This window comes from Pan troglodytes, chromosome 13, assembly GCF_028858775.2.
Source record: "Pan troglodytes isolate AG18354 chromosome 13, NHGRI_mPanTro3-v2.0_pri, whole genome shotgun sequence".
Lineage (NCBI taxonomy): Eukaryota > Metazoa > Chordata > Mammalia > Primates > Hominidae > Pan > Pan troglodytes.
This window is the reverse complement of record NC_072411.2, coordinates 66,941,488-66,964,192: the sequence shown is the minus strand read 5'-3', so window position 1 is coordinate 66,964,192 and position 22,705 is coordinate 66,941,488. Positions and strand designations below refer to the sequence as shown.

Sequence of the window (22,705 nt, the reverse complement as noted above, 5' to 3'; positions counted from 1 at the left end):
AAGAAAGAATTAGAATTAGAATAAGAAATGAATTTTGAATAGTTGAAAAGAGGAACGAAGTTTCACTAGTTTAGACTGAAATAAAAAGAATAAGAGATATAGTGGATGTTTTTATCCACTAAACAAAATGTGAACACTTTGAAAACCATCCTTTATTCTCTTCTGATTATTTTCCTTAATTATTTTGTGTTAAAATACTACATCACTTGTGAACTAAGGATAAAAACTGATAGTGGTGTTTGTTTCTTTTTAATGTTATTATTTGGTGAGGTAAAATGTTGACAAATTGGTATTAGTTCCCCCAATTTTACAAATGTTACTCATTCATGAAATTTTAAAGTGTGTGTATTGTCAATCTAAACTACACTGTTTGTATGCTTTGCCTATACAGTAGATTCCCCAGATACAGACTGGGCAGTTTATAGTCACAGTCCCAAGAAAATGCTAGAATGAAACCAGGTTAGATTGGCTTTAAACACTGAATTGGATTTCCACAATTCACAATAAATATTAGTTGAATAAATAAATAATGCATTAAGGAGTTTCCAGGGTACCTTAAATGTTTTCTCTAAAGAGGCAAAGAAAAATTAATTTAAGATGTAATATTTAGCACAATGCAAGGAATACTGGGTTTTTAATGAATGGCATCTGTAAGAAAAAACATAAAAGGAAACCTAATGAATAGCCCTAATTGTTAATGCAGTGGCCAAGGTAATATATGTTTTCTCCTTGATTAATTGTTGCTCCGCAAAATTAATTCATTTTCCACTGATAGGCTTCTTAGTTTATCAGGAAAATACCAAAAAAAAAAAAAAAAGGCCTCAAGCTAATTGGGGGGAAATCATGAAATATCTATTAAATATCCAGTCTAAGTGCATTTGATATAGCCTTTTCTTTGAAAAAGCAAACACCTATTTTTAAAGGATTGAAATAAAGGAGAGAAAGCATAAATATCTGTAATGTTTATATTATTTTTTTCTTCGAATAATTTAATCCTGATTCGCAGTTGTATTGGTCATCTCAGAATGTCATAACAAAAAAACATAAACCGAGTATTGTTAAATGACAGAAATGTATTTTCTCATAGTTCTGGAGGCTGGAAGTCAGAGATCTGGATGCCAGCATGATAGGGTTCTGGTGAGGGCCATCTTCCTGCCTTGTTGAGGGCAGTCTTCCTGCTGTGTCCTCACATGGCAGAGAGAGACAGCAAGATCTCAGATGTCTCTTCTTATAAGGGCTCCAGTCCCAGAGTGAGGGCTCCACCCTTCCCTCATGCATTTATCTAACCCTAATTATCTCTCAAAGTCTCCCAAAGGCCTCAACTCCAAATGCCAGCACAGTGAGAGTTAAGGCTTCAACATATAAATTCGGAGGGACGCAATTCAATTCATAGCATTAGTGCTTTTTTGTTTTGTTTTTACTTTTTTTTTAAGAGACAGGGTCTCATTCTGTCACCCAGACTGGAGTGCAATGGTGCAATCATAGCTCACTGCAGGTTGAACTCCTGGGCTCAAGCAGTCCTCCTGCCTCATCCTCCTGTGTAGCTGGGACTGCAGGCATGTGCCACGCCCGGCTAATTTTTTCTTTCTTTTTTTTTTTTTTTTTGTAGAGATGGAGTCTCACTATGTTGCCCAGGCCAGCCTCAAACTCCTGACTTCAAACAATCCTCCTGCCTCAGCCCCCCAAAGTGCTGGGATTAACAGGTGTAAACCACCATGCCTGGCCTACATTAGTGGTTTTGAAATGCACCTGTTTCACTTCAATATGGCCATTTATTCATTCACTTTAGTAAACACTTATTGAGTTTCTATTGTTTCCAGTGATTGTGTTGTGCCCTGAGAGAAAAAGCAGAGAGGCCTGAATTAGCACCTGCTGCCAATTATTCACAATCAACAATGGAGAAAGGGCTTATTTTAAAACCAAAAAAAAAAAAAAAAAGGGAGAAAAATCAATGACAGTACAAGGTGATAAGTGCAAAGCAGAAGCATGAAAGGGAAGCCGAGACAGTGCCAAAGTAACGGGTGCTTAATGATCTATCCCCATCAGGGAAGGTTTCCTGGAGGAAGAAAAATATGCTTTGTGTGTTTTAAAAGAAGAATTGCAATTTTTCCAGATACATAGAGGGTATGAGTCTGTATGTATTACAGACTCAGGGAAAAGTATGTATAAAAGCACAAAAACATATACTTAATTCTACTGATATTTATACTGATTCTACTGATGTTTATTTAGTGTCTGTTATGTTGGTACTGTATTCAGCTCTGGTTTTTGAAGCTGAATTCACAGTAACAGAAAGCTAATAAGTATATTAAACAGAATACCATAAATGATAATTTGGGCTAAAAATTTTAATTGTGTAAGACCAAACTGTTTTAATTGATAATTTTTATTATAAAAAGTGTTTACAGGGAAAAAAATCACTGGGTTGTAATAAAAGTTCTTATAGGTTTGCTAAATATAGTATTATGAGGCAATATTGAGGGGGAAACATAGCTAAAGTAGGAAGTAAATTAATCCTCAGTTGCACCACGGGAGAACAGTGTAAAGCAATGATTCTCAACACTCGTTGCACATGAGAATCATCTGAGTAACTTTAGAAAATACTGATGCCAGAGCCCCACCTGTAGAGATTCTGAAGGAATTGATCTACGGGCCAGGCAATTGGATTCATTATTTCGCCATTGGAGATTCTATGGACAAAGATTCTAAAGCCTCTTGGTTTAAAGAGATTAAAATAATGAGTACGTATTTTTAACTGACACATTGTTTCTAAAATTAAACCAGAGATTTTGTGTTATTTTAGTTACTGTTTTGTGATCATTTTTCATGACGCATTCTCCGATTGTTTCTTTCAGTACTTTTTATGTACAAAGTGTCATGTGAAATACTGTCATGAATACATAGAGAAATAAAATATCTCTGCTTTTAAGGGGCTTGCAGTTTAGTGAAGAAGACAGAGCTATACAAATGACTATCATATAAGCAGTGTGCCTTGATATAGAGAAAAAAGGAAGGGCAGTCCACTTCCTGGTGGGGCTCAATGAACTGATTTTTATGGCCAAATAGCTATTTAGTTCTGTTGTCAACAAAATGTGGCCTACATCTGTCTGACCTTCCTCTAGTAGCGATACAATATTTTATCTGAGCCTTTGAAATGTAATAGCAAGGATTATTTACTTAACTCTTTCAATATTTAGATGTTAAAGAAGTATGTTTTTTAATACTGTGCCACCTTTTATGTCTGTTTGAATACTACCGCAAACAACTTCTGTTCATCCTGATTTACAATCAGGCTAATCAAATCCCAAGTTCAGGAGTTGGCATGGTAGCTAGTCAGGCAGGCTTCTTTCTGAAAATATGACAGCGATGAATGCTTGTAATCCATAAAACATGAGAAATTCAATACTCCATGTGTGGTTTTCTTCATTTTCGGTTCAGATGAATGATCAGAAAACCTGTGGTTTTTTCATAGGTCTTTTAAAGTGGTGTTTGAAAAAGATCTTTAAACTCACTATCAGAAAAGGGGAAGGTCTATAATGGCTACTGGTATTGACCTTGTTACTATGGAAACACCATTTTAGTGGTTATGTTTTAAAAATAAAATACAATTCAATTTCCTTTTCCATAACTCATAGGGCCATAAATTCTGCTTTTTGATACGATTTCAGATATCTCACAGTCCAATGACTTTCACATTTTTTGGAAATTATGTTCAGTTTTATGGTATTTTCTAACCTTTTGCTTTCTAAAAACTGAAGTGGCAAGGAAATTTAATTGCTTTTCAGAAAGTGTGCTAGTATAAAAATGCAATAACAGTTCTCCCAATTATTTTCTAACTAGAATCAGAGGCATTATCACTGTTAAAAAAAACCTTCATTTAATGCCTTATTAATATTCAATTCTTTACATTCAGAATGGAAATTATAACATGCTGTCCAAATTCACAACTATTTTCCCCTCATATGACATCTTTCTTACAGCATTTTAATCATGTGGTATTCTAAACAAAATTCCAAAAAGTGAGTCCATACTTTAAATTTTAATCTCAATGCACATTAGTTTCCTTAACCCTTATACATTCAAACCCTGAATTCTGCAGTTTTATGCTACACATAAAGAAGAACTAGAGGGGGTTAAGAAAAGGATTTTTAAAAATGGGTAAAGACAGAGGAAGGCTACATATTTAAGGAAAGAAATGATTCATTCTGACAAATATTAGCCACTGAATTTTTAAGTTCAGGGGTACATGTGCAGGTTTGTTATATAGGTAAACTTGTATCATGGGAGTTTGTTGTACCGATTATTTCGTCACCTAAGTATGAAGCCTAGTACCCATTAGTTATCTTTCCTGATCTTCTTCTTTCTCCCAACTTCCACCCTCTGATAGGTCCCAGTGTGTGTTGTTCCCCTCTCTGTGTCCATGTGTTGTGATCTTTTAGCTCCCGCTTATAAATGAGAATATGTGTTCTTTACTTTTCTTTTCCTGCATTAGTTTGCTAAGGATAATGCCCTCTCCAGCTCAATCCACGTTCCTGCAGAGGACATGATCTTTTTATGGCTGCATAGTATTCCATGGTGTACATGTACCACATTTTCTTTATCCAGTCTGCCATTAATGGACATTTAGGTTGATTCCATGTCTTTGCTATTGTGACCATTTACATGTTTTTATGATAAAACCATTTATATTCCTTTGGTATATACTCAGTAATGGGATTGCTGGGTCAAATGGTAGCTCTGTTTTTCAGATCTTTGAGGAATCACCACACTGTCTTCCACAATGGTTGAACTAATTTACACTCCCACCAATGGTGTATAAGTGTTACTTTTTCTCTGCAATCTTACCAGCAGCTGTCATTTTTTTACTTTTTAAATAATAGCCATTGTGACTGGTGTGAGATGATATGTCAATGTGGTTTTGATTCACATTTCTCTAATGATCATTGATGCTGAGCTTTTTTTCATATGAATGTTGGTCACAATTACGTCTTTTGAAGAGTGTTCATGTCCTTTGCCTACTTTTTAATGGTTTATTTTTTTCTTGTAAATTTAAGTTCCTTATAAGATGCTATATATTAGACCTTTGTCAGATGCATAGTTTGCAGAAATTTACTCCTATTCTGTAGGTTGTCTGTTCACTTTGTTGATTGTTTCTTTTGCTGTGCAGATGCTCTTCAGGTCGAGTAGATCCTATTTGTCAATTTTTGCTTTTGTTGCAATTGCCTTTGACATTTTCATCATGAAATATTTGCCCGTTCCTATGTCCAGAATGGTATTGCCTAGGTTGTCTTCCAGGCATTTTATAGTTTTGAGTTTTACATTTAAGTCTTTAATCCATCTTGAGTTAATTTTTGTGTATGGTGTAAGGAAGGGGTCCAGTTTCAATCTTCTGCATTTGGCTAGCTAGTTATCCCAGGATCATTTATTGAATAAGGAGTGCTTTCACCATTGCTTGTTTTTGTCAGATTTGTCAAAGATCAGATAGTTGTAGCTGTGCAGCCCTAATTCTAGGCTTTTTATTCTGTTCCATTGATCTATGTGTTTGTTTTTGTATCAGAACCATGCTGTTTTGCTTACTGTAGCCCTTTAGTGTAGTTTGAAGTTGGGTAGCATGATGCCTCTGGTTTTGTTCTTTTTGCCTAGGATTGCCTTGGCTATTCAGGCTTTTTTTTGGTCCCATGTGAATTTTAAAATAGTTTTTTCTAGTTCTGTGAAGAATGTCATTGGTAGTTTAATAGGAATGACATTGAATCTGTAAATTGCTTTGGGCAGTGTGGCCATTTTAACAATATTGATTCTTCCTATCCATAAGTGTGGAATTTTTTTTTCCATTTGTTTGTGTCATCTCTGATTTTTTTTTTTTTTTGGGGGGGGGATCAGTATTTTGTTGCTCTCATTGTAGAGATCTTTCACCTCCCTGCTTAGCTGTATTCCTAGGTATTTTTTGTGTGTGGCAATTGTGAATGGATTGCCTTCCTGATTTGGCACTCTGCTTGACTGTTGTTGGTTTATAGGAGTGCTAGTGATTTTTATACATTGATTTTGTATCCTGAAGCTTTGCTGAAGTTGTTTATCAGCTTATCTTTTTTGGCTGAGACTATGGGGTTTTCTAGATATAGGATCATGTCATTTGCAAATAGGGATAGTTTGACTTCCTCTCTACCTATTTGCATGCCCTTTATTTCTTTCTCTTGCCTGATTGCTCTGGCCAGGACTTCCAGTACTATGTTGAATAGGAGTGGTGAGCCAGGGCATCCTTGTCTTATGCTGGTTTTCAAGTGGAATGCTTCCAGCCTTTGCCCATTTAGTATGATATTGGTTGTGGTTTAGTCACAGATGGCTTTTATTATTTTGAGGTATGTGCCTTCAATTCCTAGTTTATTCAGAGTTTTTAACGTGAAGCGGTGTTGAATTTTATCAAAAGCCTTTTTGGCATTTATTGAGATAATCATATCGTTTTTGTCTTTAGTTCTTTTTATGCAATGAATCACATTTACTGATTTGCATATATTGAACCAACCTTGCATCCCAGGGATAAAGCCTACTTGATTGTGGTGAATAAGCATTTTGATGTGCTACTGAATTTGGTTTGTCATTATTTTGTTGAGTATTTTTGCATTGATGTTCACCAAAGATATTGGCCTGAAGTTTTTTTTGTTGATGTTGTTTCTCTGCCAGATTTTGGTATCAGGATGATGTTGGCCTCTTAGAATGAGTTAGGGAGGAGCCCCTCCTCCTCAATTTTTTGGAACAGCTTCAGCAGGAATGTACCAGCTTTTCTTTGTACATCTGGTGGAATTCAGCCGTGAATCATTCTCGTCCTGGGCTTATTTTGGTTAGTAGGCTATTTATTATTGATTCCATTTCAGAGCTCATTATTGGTCTCTTCAGGGATTCAGTTTCTTCTTGGTTCAGTCTTGGGAGGGTGTAGGTATCCAGGAATTTATCCATTTCTTCTAGAGTTTCTAGTTTATGTGCATGGAGGTGTTCATAATATTCTCTGATTTTTATTTGTATTTCTGTGGGGTCAGTGGTAATATTCCCTTTGTCGTTTTTAATTGTATTTATTTGGATCTTCTTGCTTTTCATCTTTATTAGTCTAGCTGGCTATTTTTGAATTTTTTAAAAAAACAGCACCTGGATTCATTGATCTTTTGAATGTTTTTTGTGTTTCAGATCCTTCAGTTCAGCTCTGATTTTGGTTATTTCTTGTCTTCTGCTAGCTTTTGGGTTTTCTCTTGGTTCTTTAGTTCTTTTACTTGTAATGTTTGGTTGTTAAATTGAGATCCTTCTAACTTTTTGATGAGGAGCCACTGAATTTTTTGATGATGTATAAATTATCATCCTTTATGTTGCAAATGTAAAGAAGCACAGAACCTTAACTGGTTGAAGCAAAAGAGAATTTACTTCCCTTAACTGTAAGTTCAAGGTTAGTCCTATTATTAGGTATGCTTGGATTTAAGAGCTCAATTAATGAAATCAGACATCGTCTCTCTTTTACCATCTCTTGTCTGTGCTTCCTGTTTGGCTGTAGTTTCTGAAAGCTTTTCTCCCTGAAAGATGGTAGCAGCAATCTCAACCTACATCAATTCAAGTTCAAGTCCATAGAAAGAGAAAGAATTTTCTCTTTTAAGGTACCTCCAACCTCACTCACAGAATTAGTTCTGATTGGCTATAACAAAGATGTATGATGATTACAGACCCTATCATCATGGCCTATATTGAGTTGTTTGCCTTTAGGTTACATGCCCACACCTGGATCTAGGGATAGGATGAACCCAACTAAAGCACTTGAAATAAAAATGGGGAAAAGGGTGTCCCAAAGGACAGTGATGCCAACAGAAGGGGGAGTAGCCATTGCAGGGTGCAAACTACATATGTCCACTTCAGTGATGGGAATTTCAATCAAATGGTATGGGTGGAAGCCAGGTTAGAGAAAATTAAGATGTAAGTGAGTGATAGGAAAGTGAATTTGGAATATCCTTCCTCCTATTTTGCCCTCCTCTGCCCTTCTCTTCTTCTTTTATGAAGAACATCTATGAATGAAAGTAACATGGCAAAACAGTGGCTTGAGAGAGTAAGAGCTCTAAAAAATACCATCTTTATCATGGGATATATTGAACATGTGACATAGACTAAGTCAAAACTTAGAACCCAAAGTCCTCCATGAGATGATGAAAGGCTAGACTTTAGGATACAGTTAGGGTGATCTTGGAGAGGAGCTAAGATACTTTGTCCTTTCGAAACAATAGGATAAGAATATAAGGAGTAAATTGTGAACACATTCTAAAGATCAGTGAAGGGAATTTGAGTATTCATGCCTGATAACCTATATTTTTTCAAAGATGAGATGATTATCTGAGAGTGCGGTAAATAGGAGTAGGTTCAGAACATGAATATTCTGGTTGGTTAAATTTCCTATTGGTCTCACCATAGGAAGTGAGAAGGGATCTACACATAGAAATAAAATAATAATGTATTTGTTAAATTATCTTTAGTTATCTTCTCTGTGTTTTCTTCTATGTATATTTTCTGTCTCTCACTATATTGTAAGCACTGTGAGAAGAGAGATTACATTTGCTTTGTTCACACTATATACCCATTACTCAGCAAAGTGTCTAACAAAGAATTAGAATTCAGCAAAGAATTGCTGAATCATCAAGTGGATGCATGAATGAATCTATGTGCCTGCTGGTTTTAGTCCATTCAACTTGGGGATTAACTGACCAAAATTTTGAAGTAATGAGACAATAAAACATTGTCTTGAGACAAATAAAAATTTCATACAAACACTGTCAAAGAAAATTTGCCTAAGGCTACTTTCATGCTGGTAAAATTTGCTGACTAATTTGCTAAAATACCAATTGACTCCAGGCTCTGCAACACTCACTGTTAGAGCTAGTGGTATGTTTTACCAGGAAGATTGCCTACATGAAAGAATGCATAGAACTATTGCTTTATCTGAGTCTACATAAAAATAGGAAAGATATTTGCAAGATAATATATGCTCAGGGAGGATTAGTCCAGTCCCTGTGTTAGTGGAGCTAGAGGAACAGCCTAGGTTCCTCAATATTAAGTACTTATTTCACCCACCATTAGTTATTTTATAAATGGAATCCATCCACAAATGGATGAACCTGTTCTTTGAACCAATAACATTTTATTAAATGTCTAACTGATGCCAGTCACTCTTCCAGGTACTGGGACTATAAGATGAAGAAAGCACAGTCCTTGACCTCAGATCCTTATAGTTTGTGTAACAAACTTATGAAAGACAATCTCAATATAATAAGTAATAGAATTATGAGTAAGTGCTATGGAAACAGAGGAAGGGTCCTTAGCCTAACCTGTGCAGGCAGGTAATATTTCAGGATAAGAAAATACATGGCTTTTTGCTTTAAAAAATAAACAAGCATAAGTTGAGTCAAAAAGGGACATGGGGGAGGGGAAGTTGGTAGGGACAGATTGGAAGATACTATTGGCAGAAATGTGTGTGACGCAGAGATGAGATACATATAACAGCAGACGAAGTTTGAAGTTCTAACATTAGGAAGAACTTGGAGAAGAGGGATACTTTGCCATTCGCTGGGGGAGCTACCATATAAAAATAAAGGCCCTCCTTTGATAATTTTCTCCAAAATCATTTTTTTACATTGCTTCTCAAATGCATTTTATCATAGTTTTAACAAGTGTCATATCTCCATATTATCTCTTTTGAAAAACTGCTGAAAGTGGTTCTGTTCTTACTCAGTCTTTCTATGCTACAGTAACAAAATACCACAGACTGGGTAATTTATAAAGAACAGAAATTTGTTTGTCACAGTTCTGGAGGCTGGGAAGTCCAAGATCAAGGCACTAGCATTTGAAAGTGTCTGGAGAGGGCTGCTCTTTCTGCTCCCAAGATGACACCTTGAACTCTGCTTCCTCTGGAGGGGACAAATCCTGCATCTTCACGAGGAGGAAGGGATGGAAGAACAAAAAGACGCTGAACTCACTTCCTCAAGCACTTTTATAAGGGTGCTAATCTTATCTATAAGGGCTCTGCCCTAATGGCCTAATTACCTCCTAAAGGCCCCACCTCTTTTTTTAATTATTATTATTATACTTTAAGTTCTAGGGTACATGTGCACAACGTGCAGGTTTGTTACATATGTATACATGTGCCATGTTGGTGTGCTGCACCCATTAACTCGTCATTTACATTAGGTATATCTCCTAATGCTATCCCTCCCCCCTCCCCCCACCCCGCAACAGGCCCTGGTGTGTGGTGTTCACCACCCTGTGTCCAAGTGTTCTCATTGTTCAATTCCCACCTATGAGTGAGAACATGCGGTGTTTGATTTTCTGTCCTTGCGATAGTTTGCTCAGAATGATGGTTTCCAGCTTCATCCATGTCCCTACAAAGGACATGAACTCATCCTTTTTTATGGCTGCATAGTATTTCATGGTGTATATGTGCCTCATTTTCTTAATCCAGTCTATCATTGATGGACATTTGGGTTGGTTCCAAGTCTTTGCTGTTGTGAATAGTGTTGCAATAAACATACGTGTGCATGTGTCTTTATAGCAGCATGATTTATAAACCTTTGAGGCCCCACCTCTTAGTATTGTTTCACTGGGGATTACGTTTCAACCTTAATTTTAGAGGGGATGCAAACATTCAAACCATAGCACCCACTGATCCTGACTTCCCTATCACCACAAGCTATACAGCTTCTGTATTTAGAAAGTAACTAGGGTTTTGGTGATTCTGAGCTGAAAGCTGTGCCAGTGTATAAAAGGAAATGAGCCTAGAGAGTTTGGCAGAGACGAAGATGAAGGAAAGCTTTACATGTGGTGGTGAGAAACTTGGATTTGTTCTTTAGTTGATAGGGCATTGAAAGTTCTTAAACAGGTGAGTAACTAGATTGAGTCTCAATTTTAATTGGACTTCTCTTCCAGTGGAGGCAAGGACAGATGGGAATATAAAGACCTGGAAGGAGGCTATCTATAGCAAACCAAGCATCCAGGCAAAAGGATTCCATTTTCCAATGGAAATGATATAAGGATAAGACTGGTAATGAAGAGGAGGAGAAGCTCAAGTAATTTTAAGCTGGTAAAATCAGGAGAACTTAGTGACTGATTGAATGAAGGCACTAAGGGTACAGGAGTTACCTAGGGTGATACCAAAGTTTCCAGCTTGGAGAACTATATGGGTAGATGGCCCAGAACTCACTGCCAAAGGAATAAAATAGAAGAGTCTGCCAGCAAACTAACACTTATTAAATGTCTACTGGGTAAGTCACTCTTCTAGGTACTGGGGCTATTAAGACCAATATATCACACTCCTTTTCTGAAGACCTCTTACAGCTTATTAGAATGTGGAGTGGGGCAAAGATCACATAAGAGATAACCTCAGTGGGCTATTTAATAGAATTATGAATATGCTGCTAGGGAGACATACAGGGGTCTACCTTCTTTTATGTTATTTACCAGGATAGGAAGGGAAGATGATCTGGAAAAAATATATAGTATATTTTAAATATATCCTCATTTTGTGGGATCCTTATGGGAAGAGGAGTAGAAGTCACCCAATCTTTTGGAAATGCAAGTCTGGATTTCGGAGAGGGTGATGCGGACAAAACTGTACAGGGACTGCATATAAAGTGAAGAGAGGCACAATCCAAGTAGAACCCTAATGACAAAGAATTATCTGGACATCACATCTGAAGTTACATTTATTTTTAGTTTAAATTCACATGATATTTTAATTCTGTTTTGTGAAAAAGCACAACAAAGAACCAAAGCGACACCCATAATTCTCACAAGTTTTCATCATATTAAAAAAGTGAAATCCTGCCCCCTCCCACCTATACTCTGCCCTTTTAATCCAAACCCACAGAGGTAAACACAGTTAACACCAATTTTAAAGCATTAACAGAGGAATTAGGGAACGCCCAGTAGGTGACAGAATAAGAATTAAAAGAGACTGGTGTCCCAAATGGCAAAAATGAAGTATTTGTGATGTTTATGGTGCCAAGCTGGGCTAGCTTTTTATATGATTCATATTTTAAAAATTTATATTTCAGGCCGGGCACAGTGGCTGACGCCTGTAATCCCAGCACTTTGGGAGGCCGAGGCGGGCGGATCACGAGGTCAGGAGATCGAGACCACAGTGAAACCCTGTCTCTACTAAAAATACAAAAAATTAGCTGGGCGCGGATACAAAAAATTAGCCGGGCATGGTGGCTGGAGCCTGTAGTCCCAGCTACTCGGGAGGCTGAGGCAGGAGAATGGCGTGAACCCAGGAGGCAGAGCTTGCAGTGAGCCGAGATTGCACCACTGCACTCCAGCCTGGGCGACAGAGCGAGACTCCATCTCAAAATAAATAAATAAATAATAAATAATAAATAAAATTTATATTTCAGCAAAAAATTAGCATAAAGTTTTATGTAAATTTTAACTAGAAATCAGCTTTTTAATAAGTTTATTTTTGAAGAGTTTATTTTGGTTTAATGAATATTTGATCCATTGTCTTTTTTAATTAGAAATGATTTGCATCAAGCTTTTCTTACAGGATGTACAGGAACTAATTAGAATATATACTTTTAAAATAATTTCAACTTGTATTTTATATTCAGGGGATACAGGTGCAGGTTTGTTACATGGGTTTATTGGATGACACTGAGGTTTAGAGTACAAGTGATCCAGTCACCTGTACAAATGATCCCGTCATTACTATGGTAGTGAGCAGAGAACCCAATAGGTATTTTTTCAACCTTTGCCCCCTCCTTCTTTCCCTTCTTTAGTAGTCTGTATTCCCAGTTCCAGTGTCTGTTGTTCCCATCTTTATATCCACATGTACCCAATGTTTAGCTCCTACTTATATGTGAGAACATATGGCATTTGCTTTTCTGTTCCTGTGTTAATTTGCTTAGGATAATGGCCTCCAAGCTGCATCCATGTAGCTGCAAAGGACATGATTCCATTCTTTTTTATGGCTGCATAGGATTTCATGGTGTATATATACCATATTTTCTTTATGCAATCCACTGTTGATGGGCACCTAGGTTGATTTTACGTCTTGGCTATTGTGAGTACTGCTGCGGTGAACATAGAAGTGCATGTGACTTTTTTGTAGAGTGATTTATTTTCCTCTGGGTGTGTACCCAGTAATGGGACTCCTTGGTTGAATGGTAGTTCTGTTTTAATTTATTTGAAATATCTCCAAACTGCTTTCCACAGTGGCTGCACTAATTCACATTCACACCAATAGTGTATAAGTGTTCCCTTTTCTCCACAGCCCCACTAACATTTGGTTTTTTTTTTATTTTTCAAGACAGGGTCTTGCTCTCTCATCCAGGCTGGAGTGCAGTGGTGCCATCATGGCTCACTGCAACTTTGACCTTCTAGGCTCAAGCAATCCTCCTACCTCAGCCTCCTAAGTAACTGGGACTACAGGTGTGCACCACCACGCGTGGCTAATTTTTTTTTTTATTTTGTAGAGATGGGGTCCCAGTTACATTGCCCAGGCTGGAAGCATCTGTTTTTTGTTTGTTGTTTGTTTTTACTTTTTAATTATCGCTATTTCTACTAGTGTGAGATGGTATCTCATTGTGGTTTTGATTTGCATTTCTCTGATAATTAGTAATGCTGAGCATTTCTTCATATGTTCATTGGCTATTTGTATGTCTTCTTTTGGGAAATGTCTGTTCATATCCTTTGCCCACCTTTTAATGGAGTTATTTGGTTTTTGCTTGTCGAATTAAGTTCCTTACAGATTCTGGATATTGGAACTTTGTCATATACAGAGTTTGTAAATATCTTCTCCCATTCTGTAGGTTGTCTGTTTATTCTGTTGATAGTTTCTTTTGCTGTGCCGAAGCTTTTTAGTTTAATTAGGTCCCACTTGTCAGTCTTTGTTTTTGTTGTGATTGCTTTTGAGGCCTTAGCCATAAATTCTTCGCCAAGGCCAATGTCGGGAAGGGTATTTCCTAGGTTTTCTCTAGGATTTTTATAGTTTGAGGTCTTACATTTAAATCTCTAATCCACCTCAAGTTAGTTTTTGTATATGGAAAAAGGTAGGGGTCCAGTTTCATTCTTCTGCATATGGTTAGCCAGTTATCTCAGCACCACTTATTGGCTAGGGAATCCTCTCCCCATTGCTTATTTTTGTCGACTTTGTCAAAGACCAGATGGTTGTAGGTGTGTGGCTTTATTTCTGGATTCTCTATTCTGTTCCATTGGTCTATGTGTCTGTTTGTGTACTAGTACGATGCTTCTTTGGTTACTGTAGCCTCATAATATAGTTTGAAGTCAGATAATGTGATGCCTCTGGCTTTGTTCTTTTTATTCAGGGTTGTTTTAGCTAATGGGGCTTTTCTCATTCCATACGAATTTCATAATAGTTTTTTTCTAAATTTAAAAAATGATGTTGGATAGGAATAGTGTTGAATCTGTAGATTGCTTTGGGTAGTATAGTCCTTTTAATGATATTGATTCTTCCAATCCGCAAGCGAAGACTGCTTTTCCCATTTGTGTGGGTGTGTGTTTTTAAATGAATCAGTTTTAATGTTCAGAGTGATTCCTAAGAAGAATTTTCCTGAGCAGCTTTATATATTAATGTAAACCATGGTTTTGTCTATAGAACAGAATCAGAATACAAGTGAGCTGAGAGTGAGGAAGTGACAGAGCCTTCAGTGGATGCAGGAGCTGGGGGAAGTGGTCAGATCTGCTTGTCATTAATAGCTTGTGGTGTGACAGGCAACATGGAGCCTTAGTTTTGTGTCATCCAAAGCACTTAACTCCCGGATGTGTCTGACTAAAAAGGCTAATACATGAGGCTCTTACAACAAAAATGCAGACTCTGCCGGAATTGTATATTTGAAAGTGCCTCTGTTTAGCTGAAAGAGTTTGGGCAGGTATCATAGAGAGGCATGATGTTTTTTGACTCTCCTGATCCAGAGGTTTAAGTTCTGAGGCTCCTTTTTATCAGTCTATAGAGACTGGAGCTCCCTTTGATGGGACTTGCTTTCTTCTACATTGCCTTATTGTTATTCACCTGCTATAAAGATAAGAGTTTGTCTTTCAAACCAGGATAAAATTTCAGAATGCAAGAATCCAAACTGAGACAATATTACAAAATGAATTTAACTCCCCAAAGCTCTCCATCTCCAACCACAACCCCCATAAACACAAACGATTTATTAAAAATATATAATGAAGCATTTGTTTAGATTTTCCAGGGTAAGGGAAGTAATTAATTGTAAAAGTGTTTGCTGTTCTAAGGCTACAAACTGCTATAAGCCAGTCCCTATTTTTGGTAGTACTAAAATATTTTGAAACACTTGAATCATTGCTGTTAAAATGATCTAAATTTTACAGTAACCATTATTTGCCTAGATCTTTTTAAAGCTTCCTAAGGTATTGTAAGAAATACTGCTTCTTTTCAATGTTACTTTTATGTGCATTTATTCAACGTGTTTATTTTTCTCCAAAGAATACATTCACAGGCCAGGTGAGGTGGATCACACTTGTAATCTCAGCACTGTGGGAGGCCAAAGCAGGAGGATCCCTTAGACCAGTGGTTCAAGACCAGCCTAGACAACATAGCAAGACCCCCACCTCTACCAAAAAAAAAAAAATTAAAAATATAGCCAAGTGTGGTGGCATGTACCTGTAGTCCAGCTTACTTGGGAGGCAGAGGCTGGAGGACCTCTTGAGGCCAGGAGTTTGAGGCTGCAGTGAGCTATGATCACACCACTGCCTGGGGTTACAGTGAGACCCTGTCTCACAAATAAAATAAAGTAAAATAAAATAAAATTTATTAACTTGATTTTATAAAATCAAAGATTACAAATGGCTTTTAATGAAATAGAGTAGCCTCCTACCAAAACCTTTTTTATTTCAACCCTTTAAGCCTTATCTCTTGGCATTCACATCTCTATTTCTAAGTAATATAAGTCTAAGTGCCTTTTTTGGTGTCTCACTGTTATCTTCTCTTACAGTAGATGAAGATTTAGCTCTCTCAAGCTATCTTTCCTCTTCTTAAATACATGGAGAATACCACGACTTTTAAAATTAAGTTTATGTTTCTCTTCTTGTACACTTTTCCTTTTTTTTTCTCTACAATTACCACTTGATTTCAGTTTTGTGTTTATCTGGATGTCCAGTTTAGCTTTTGAATTTGATCATTTTTGTTACTTCTTTTCCAGATGCTCAAACATATAATCTATAATTTTGTTATTTTTCCTGAACACATCCATCCCAGAGCCTTCAGCTCTGCCCTCCATTCTAGACAGATTGCTTTCTCACTTTGCTCCCCCATGATCCTCCTAGGACTTCCTTTTACCTCCTTTTTGTGTTGTATACCCTCTATCCATGATCCCAGATCTTCCGTTTTCTTTCCTTTCTCCTTTTGTTGGAGCATTCTTGGTAGCTTTCTGGTATCTCTGAGTCCTGCACACACAGGGGTTTTGCAAAGTGAATCACCTCTTTCTCATCATGAGCTCCCTCTACATGGTTGCAACATCTTCTACTCTCAATAGTCATCACAGAAGTATCCAGTTTCGTTTTCATAGAGTGTCTTCTCCTCGGATATCTCTTCTCCTACTATCCTCTCCCTCATGAATTTATTCCTCTTTTAAATTTCTTTAGTAGCATTTTAGTGGGGTCTTAGAAAAAAGAAAAGATAAACTTATGTGGCCCATCTACACATGTTTAATTGGGTGTCCAAGTTTAATTTTGATTATTAATTTGCATGGGGGTTTAAGTTAAAATTCAAACATTTTATTTAAAATATATTTTCTGCCTTAGGAAAGTTATTTCTTTCTTCCTTCCTTTCTTTCTTTTTTTTTTTTTTTAACGGAGTCTTCCTCTGTCACCTAGGCTGGAGTGGAGTGCAGTGGGGCACAATCTCTGCTCACTGCAACCTCCACCCCCCAGGTTCAAGTGATTCTCCTGCCTCAGTCTCTTGAGTAGCTGGGATTACAGGCCCACGCCACCACACCTGGCTAATTTTTGTATTTTTAGTAGAGACGGGGTTTCACCATGTTGGTCAGGCTGATCTCGAACTCCTGACCTTGTGACCCACCTCCCTCAGTCTCTCAAAGTGCTGGGATTACGGACGTGAGCCACCACGCCTGGCCTAGGGAAGTTATTTCATTTGGGCAGGGGGCTGTAAATAGAATACCTTGCAAGGTTATATCTTGGAACATACACCCTATAGATAAAGGGGGAGTACTGTGTATATACTGTATACTATTTCTTGATCATGGCCCTCTGTATTCACAGCTTCTGCATGTGCAGACACAACTAACTGTGGACAAAAATATTGGAAAAAAATTAAAAATAACAATATGACAATAATGATACACATTTTAAAATACAGTATGACTACTATTTACATAGAATTTACATTGTATTAGATATTGCAAGCAATCTAGAGATAATTTAAATTATATAGAAGTATGTGCTTAAGTTATATGCAAGTATTAAACCATTTTATATCAGGGACTTGAGCATCCATGGCTTTTGATATCCAACGGAGGGTCCTGGAACCAATCCCTCCCACGTACCAAGGGACAACTTTGTATGCATGACCAATGTCATCTTCCAGCTTTTAGCTTACCTTTGTATTTTTAAATGTGTATATAAATAATTTTATCATATGGATGTTTTATATTTACATTCCATTGATTTTATTGTTTATCTTTAACTTTATTATAATTTTAATATTATGGGGTTTTTTGAGTTTTAAATTTCTTTTCCTCCTTCAATATTTTATTTATTTTATTTTATTCATTTTGAGGCAGGGTCTTACTCTATTGACCAAGCTAGAGTGCAATGGGGTGATCATGGCTCACTGCAGCCTCAACCTTCCAAGCTCAAGTGATTCTCCCATCACAGCTTCTCGAGTAGTTGGGTGTATAGGCACACACCATCATGCCTGGCTAATGTTTTTATTTTTTGTAGAGCCTGGATCTCCCTGTGTTGCCCAGGCCAGTCTTGAACTCAAAGCAATCCTTCTGCCTCAGCCTCCCAAAGTGCAGGGATTTCAGGCGTGAACCATCGTGCCCAGCCTCAATATTGTATTTTATTCTTTGATTTCTTTTTTTCTGTATTTTATTATTTGAATTTAAAAATTAATTTGGGGTAAATTAATGTTTATATGATATTGAGTCTTCCCATTTGTGTGTATGGATATGGTATATTTCTCCATTTATTTGTGTCTTTCAATAAAAGTTTAACATGACGTTAAAATCATGCACATCTTTTAAAGTACTTAGTGTTTTTGTTGTCACTGCCACTTAAAAAAACATTTTAATTGGTCGTTGTTTGTGTACATCAGCCCACTTGATGTTTTCTGTGTATTGAACTTGTATCCAGTAACCTTGCTGAATACTCTTATTTTCCATATGCATAAATTTTCCATATGTGTAATTATATTGTGTACAAATAATTTACACAATCTTTTAAATGATTACACATCACTTATTTTATTGAATTAGCTAGGAATATCAATAATATATTCAGGATGCAGTGATATTGAACATCCTATCTGGTTTCATCCCTTAAGTAGAGTATTTCTAACTTTTCACTTTTAAATATGCCATTTGCTATAGGATTTGGTGGACATTCCTTATCCAGTAAAGGAAGTTCTATTTTATTATTAGTTTGCTCACCATGTTTTTCAAAATAAATACTGAGTTGTATGCTTTTCTATATATTTTGAAATGGTCATAAGCTTCTTTCCTTCATTAATCTGTTAATGTGGTAAATTACACCAATATCTATTAATATAACAGCTATTAATAAATATTGATTATATTAATATTTTGTTATTAAACTCCCCTTGCATTTATTGAAAAAATATTCGTAGTCATAATTCCTTATCTTATAAATTGCTTGATGGCATTTGATTTCATATTTCAGCATTTACAGTTTAAAGTCAAAAGGTCTATAACTTTATGTTTCCATCCAGGTTGAGTATCAAAGTTTCAGCAATCTCATAAAATATACCCGAGAACTTTCTTCTCTCTCTTTTTTTTTTTTTTTTCCTGTACAACTGATTGTATCTGGAACTCAATCCTAGGCTATTTTATAAATGATTGGAAAGCCATATTCAATATCTGTTTCCTTCTCTTTCCCTAGATTTAGACATATGCATTTTCCTATCTGTAACATCTTTTTTGGCACTTTCCATCTTATAAAATCATCATCATTATGATGAACAGAGAAAATCCAAAATTATCTCTAGGTATTGTTTCACACTCTGGGAATATACCCAAGGAACCATATGGACCCAGGGAAAAAATTTAAATGGAAGAGAAAAAATGAAAATGAAACTTCTACATTTTATTACTAATATAAGATTTAAAAAGTGGGACACCACCACAATCTGTACTAGGGTTGGGGAGTAAGGGTGAATATTTTCCAAGTGCAAAAACCATAAGAGGGAAAGCATACCATTTAAAGCATATTGCAAAGTTAGAGAATCCTCAAGTTTCTACAACTGTTAGTGCTGCCTGATTGAAATCATTTTCTAAGGATCATGTACAAAATACGTATTTTTTCCACATTAACATTGGAATTTAACAGGTATGCTGCTTTTAATGTCGACTGCTTTTAGAGTAGTGGAGGCAGCAGGTGGCAGTAGCTCCCACTCCCAAAACTGGGAATTGGAGCAAGTCTTTTAACAATCCGTGGCCTCCCTTGCAGGCCTGCCTTTCTGTGAAGTTTCTTTGTGTCTGTAACTGCTCGTTTCATATATGGGAAAAAGGATGATATAATGCATAAATCCCACAAAGTGTGGACAACAAACAAGATTTTTTTGTATGTACCTTCTTTACATAGAGGATGAATAAACAAACTTACGAAATAGATGGGTCTTCATCTTTAGAATTTCTGTTTTTTATTGAAAACACCCAGTGCCTTTTCATGCTTCCTAGGAATATCCCTGTTCCATTCTTCATGCATTGTTTTGAGTCTCACTCAAGCCTTCCCTTCCCAGGGAGGTTGGCCATACTTTTAGACTTTTTGCTGCCTTTATTAATAATGCTGGATAATAACATTAATACTAATGACTGTTTATTGAACATGTGCTATGTGATAAACTCTCTTCCAGAAGTTTTACATATTTTATCTCATTTAATCTACACAGTCACTTAATGAGTTAGATACTACAATTATCCTCAATTTATAAATGTTGAAATTGAAGCACAGAGAGGTCCTGTAACTTGCCTAAAATCACACAGCTAATAAGTGGAAGGAGGCCAGAAGAACAATTTAAGCTAACTGACCTTAGAGCCTCTGCTGTTCATCATTATTCAGGATGTGTTAGCCAGGTAGACCTACCACTGCCAATATCAAATATTTTAATTCCACTAGGATGTAGCCTGTTTCAAGCTGTTTAAAGTGCATATATTTCCAAAATTCCCTTGAGAAATACATCTACAGGTGGGAATTTGAGGCCACTGTCAGATGGTTCTGCCTGGAAAAAATATGGGAGTGAATAAACCAGGAAGATAAATCTCAACTTCTTCACTAATTATTTGTGGAAGCTTGGCAAGTTATATCACCATCCAGAGCTTGATTTTCTTCATGTGTTAAATGGTGATAATAATACTTAAGTGTTATTTTGAAAATTAAATGAGATAACACAGTAGAGTTTCTAGAAGATAGTACATCCTCAATTAGTATTAGTTCATATTTACCTCTCTCAATAAATTTTAGTGCTGACTAAATTTTTCTTGGGTAGGTTAAGCCTGAAAAAAATAAGAGCGGAATGAACAGCAGTAACTGGGCATTGTTAATTTTTGTATCTCCCTCAAAAGGTAGCTGAACTGGTAGGTGCATAATCAATGCTGTCTGTTAAATTGATGAGCAAATAAACAAATTCACAAAATTACATAGTCTGGATATTTTACATATGTAAAAATAGAATTTGTCCAAGTATTTGACATACATTTTAGAGGACTGGGGTTAAGAGATAACACTCATGCTCCTGGGAAATTTATTCATGATTACACAAGATTAATGGGAGCCCCTTATTAATTTCTGGCTTAAAGACACTCAGTTTATATTTGTGATACCATTTCTTGTTATCTGATATACTGATGCTTGTATTTATTTAACAATTTATCAAGTTAACTGATTTTTCTTCTAGACCAAAAACAGAAGACGCTTGGGTATTTGCAAAGCCCAATGCCATTCAAGCGGTCGGGGTTATGTCTTTTGGTGAGTATTTGGTTTCAAAGGCCCTTTCTCAATGTGGAGTTCTCTGTTCCATGAAAAAGTGCTGTGTTTCATATTTATGTCTGGATAGCAGATGTCCTAAGTTTTAGACTTCCTATTAGCAGCATATGATCTAGTTTGTGCCAATATAAAATTAGGCTCAAACTTTTCTCACTCATCACTAAAATTTGCTTCAATTTGGAGAAATCTATTTCTCATGCAGAAACTCATTACAGTCATCTTGTTTCTTAACTTGGAAGGCTAGCAAGTGTTATGGACTTCTTCAAACCCTTTATTATGTCCCAAATGGCAAAGGAAGCCACAGAATGAAAACGATGGGAAAAAGATTTCCTTCAGATGGGAAGGGTCATTAGGAAAAGGAAAATGAGAGAGAAGGTTGGACTGGCCTGGTTTATATCAAGAGTAACATGAAAAGACCATATAAGCCTGATGTGAATGAATGGTCTCATTTCTAGAACTATTAGAAAAATTATTTTCTGACATATTAATAAAGTTGTATGTTTAAACTTCAGTTCATTGGCATCTAAAGTAGTATATATCTCTGAATTTCAGAACTAAAAAAGAAAACCCTGGTGCTTGATTTAATAATGCTTTTTTTTTTTTTGTATTGCAGCATTTATTTGCCACCATAACTCCTTCTTAGTTTACAGTTCTCTAGAAGAACCCACAGTAGCTAAGTGGTCCCGCCTTATCCATATGTCCATCGTGATTTCTGTATTTATCTGTATATTCTTTGCTACATGTGGATACTTGACATTTACTGGCTTCACCCAAGGTAAAATGAGAGATTCAGTTATAGTGTTCATGTGCATTGGTACAGGTATACCGAATGTTCTACTCATTATTGTTACAGGTATGCCCAGTGTTCTATTTCAAAGATTACTCTCTTCCACCCATTCTCTCTACCCTCCTGCCCCCCTGCTGTCTGTTTCCTAATTTTTACCTTTTTAAACTGCTCAATTCAGTTCTGTAGCCCATACTCTCTCCTTCCACACACTGTCACTTCCCAGCACATGATTTTTGGCTTTCCTCCACTGCAGCTTCATTTTCAAAGGTACCAGTGGCCTCCCAATCTTCAGAGCAAATAGCTTCGATTTGGATTCTCCTGAATCTCTCTGAATCACTTAACAATACTGAACTTCCTTTCTTTGCTCAAATTTTCCTCCCTTAGAGGAAAGAGTATTATTATATTATCATTGTTATTCTTTCTCTCTGTTAATTTGTTTTCTGTTTTCTTTTTCTTTACCCTCTCTAATCCCCCACTCCACTCCATCCTACACCACCCAGATAACGGGCTCAAGCATATTGTTTTCTCTTCTCTCAAAAAAATTTCCAGGTACTTTCATTGTTTTAATTCTAACCCAGACCTTTCTTTTTGTCTCCAACCTGCTGCCTGTAGGACGTTTCTACTCAGTTGTTCTATATTTGTCTTAATCACAAAACATCATGTTTCCCTTAAAACCAGACATTT

General features: G+C 36.4%; 1 protein-coding gene and 1 long non-coding RNA gene across 22 annotated transcripts in view; one reads left to right on the top strand and one right to left on the bottom strand.

Annotated features, from left to right (window-relative positions):
- Positions 1-22,705, bottom strand: part of LOC104005243 (uncharacterized) — a 287,414-nt gene that overhangs the window by 190,718 nt on the left and 73,991 nt on the right. The gene's annotated exons all lie outside the window — the stretch shown is intronic.
- Positions 1-22,705, top strand: part of SLC38A11 (solute carrier family 38 member 11) — a 61,334-nt gene that overhangs the window by 18,458 nt on the left and 20,171 nt on the right. For 11 of the 17 annotated variants that reach the window (XR_008546630.2, XR_008546629.2, XR_010150115.1 and 8 more), the window contains 2 exons: positions 21,146-21,216; positions 21,848-22,087. Coding sequence is in view for 10 of the 17 variants with exons in the window: in XM_016949965.4 (XP_016805454.1) it covers positions 21,146-21,216; positions 21,848-22,087 (311 nt within the window). In the remaining 7 variants the exon portion in view is untranslated. The remainder of the gene's footprint in view (positions 1-21,145; positions 21,217-21,847; positions 22,088-22,705) is intronic. The other 6 variants (XR_010150117.1, XM_054679093.2, XM_016949961.4 and 3 more) reach the window with 2 other exon arrangements.